General features: G+C 27.6%; 1 protein-coding gene across 1 annotated transcript; it reads left to right on the forward strand.

Annotated features, from left to right (window-relative positions):
• The first annotated feature begins 259 nt into the window (after positions 1-259).
• On the forward strand, positions 260-1,361 carry LOC111426977 (deubiquitinase DESI2-like). Its single transcript, XM_023061909.2, has 4 exons — positions 260-412; positions 474-588; positions 647-788; positions 936-1,361. The coding sequence occupies exons 1-4, from the start codon at positions 325-327 to the stop codon at positions 1,068-1,070; spliced, it is 480 nt and encodes a 159-aa protein (XP_022917677.1). The 5' UTR covers positions 260-324; the 3' UTR covers positions 1,071-1,361.
• Positions 1,362-1,939: the final 578 nt, after the last annotated feature.

Below are 1,939 nucleotides of genomic sequence, written 5' to 3' on the forward strand. Positions count from 1 at the left end.
AAATTACCTAAGGAACTAAATTGCATCTCGACATAATCGATTCTACCCAAATTAATTTGTATGATCTGTTTAACCCAATTTTAAATTAATAGTTATTAATAGCACTTAATTAAATCAAAAATATTTTTTTTCAATTTTCTATATTTAATTTTTGATAAAAAATGGATAACATGAGTATTATTTGTATTCAGTGTTTGTCTTATATTAGTCATAATCATAATAACTGATAAGATGTGTACGAATTAAATGTAAGTAACTGTTTAATATATCATCACTGTAGCTATCTTTAAGTTACAATTTAGTTCGTTTTAAATTTGAATTGCTATGGAACCCGTCTTTTTAAACGTTTATGATATAGTATTTACTGCAAGTAGTGTAACATCTAATCTAGGATTAGGTGTTTATCATTCAGGTAATACTTAATTTGTTTTAATGATTTATTAATTTTAATAATTTTTAATACACCAATTTAGGAGTTGCAGTTTATAACACCGAATACACATTTTTTGGGCATGAAGATAACACAACAGGGGTTTTTGAAATGTCGCCAAATGATGATACACAATTAGGGCACCAATTTAAATTTCGGTACGAAATAATTTTTTTAGTTAATAATCTCCAAATCTTTGATTTTAATATTTCTTAGAGAAAGTATTCTTCTTGGATATACAGCACTTTCAAGAAATCAAATTGAAGATGTTTTGCGTAAATTGGAATTGGATTTTCCTGGAAATAGTTATCATTTAACAAACAGAAATTGCAATCATTTCTCAAATGAATTTTCAAATGTAAGTTATGTGTATTTGTTGTATTAATTGTGCCTTAAGATAACGTTATCGTTTTATCAATGAGTCATTATACTTGAAATACTTCACATTTCATTCATTTTCGAGAAAAAATTACTTATATCAACTTATAGTTTAATTTATTTTCAGATTATTTGTAAAGAAAATATTCCATTATGGGTGAATCGTTCAGCATACTTTGGAAGTTGGATTTATTGGGGAATTAAACCATTTAAATCAATTTTTCAATCATGCCAATCAAATCCACCAAGTTTAACTCATTAATACAAACGTTTCTCTTTAAAGGGATATTTATATTTGATGATGTGTTCAATAAGAAATTACTTTGTTATAGTAAAATCTCGATATAACGGATTAATACCTGGAAGGGAGCGTCAGTTATAGCCAAAAGTCTTCTACTACCTTTAGTGTTAGTTCTGGTTTTAGTTTAATGAAAATTATACAACAATCTAACGCTGAATAACAACTAAAACAATAAAATAACACTAACATTAGAACTAGTTCTAGTGTTAGTTCTACATTTAGTTCAATAACAATATATAACAATCTAGCCCTAAATAACAAATAAAACGAGAATTAACACTAAAGTTAGTTCTAAAACTGAATACGCACGGCTAAACCCGAAACTTTCTAATTCTAGGTCTAGTGTTACCTAGTTCTAGTTTTAGTTCAATAAGAATATACAATATCGAGGTTTTACTATACTTCTATAGATTATAAGACTCTTCTCGTTTTGGAATAGATCTTATTATCCCCATTTCTGAAATTCGGAAAGATGGTGTATTTTTCTCGTGGAATTTTAGGATAAATTGTACATAAAAGAAGTCGAACATCCAACATTTATAATTGTATTTATATTTTTTATTAAAGTTAATTAATCCACTTAACTGTTGTTTGAGTACTTTATATCTAGGAAGTTTCTCATCCTATTTGAGTGATAAAATTTAATTAATATCCTCGCAGAGTTCATAGAGAGGCAAGATGTACCGTGTCGATTAATGGCTCTTCAACTAAATCCACTTATGTTAGACAAAAGATCTCTGAACAATGAAAACCATTAGATAGGTGGAGAACGTTCGGGAATACGTATATAATACGGCATGATATCACGCGATGTAGGTTACCATTAAATT

This window comes from Onthophagus taurus, chromosome 2, assembly GCF_036711975.1.
Source record: "Onthophagus taurus isolate NC chromosome 2, IU_Otau_3.0, whole genome shotgun sequence".
Classification (NCBI taxonomy): Eukaryota; Metazoa; Arthropoda; class Insecta; order Coleoptera; family Scarabaeidae; genus Onthophagus; species Onthophagus taurus.

Excerpts from the sequence above, each read along its gene's own strand:
- LOC111426977 (XM_023061909.2), top strand. The coding sequence starts at position 325 with ATGGAACCCGTCTTTTTAAACGTTTATGATATAGTATTTACTGCAAGT. Across the intron at positions 589-646 it reads GGGCACCAATTTAAATTTCG|AGAAAGTATTCTTCTTGGAT; the intron begins GTACGAAATAAT and ends AATATTTCTTAG. Across the intron at positions 789-935 it reads TCTCAAATGAATTTTCAAAT|ATTATTTGTAAAGAAAATAT; the intron begins GTAAGTTATGTG and ends ATTTATTTTCAG.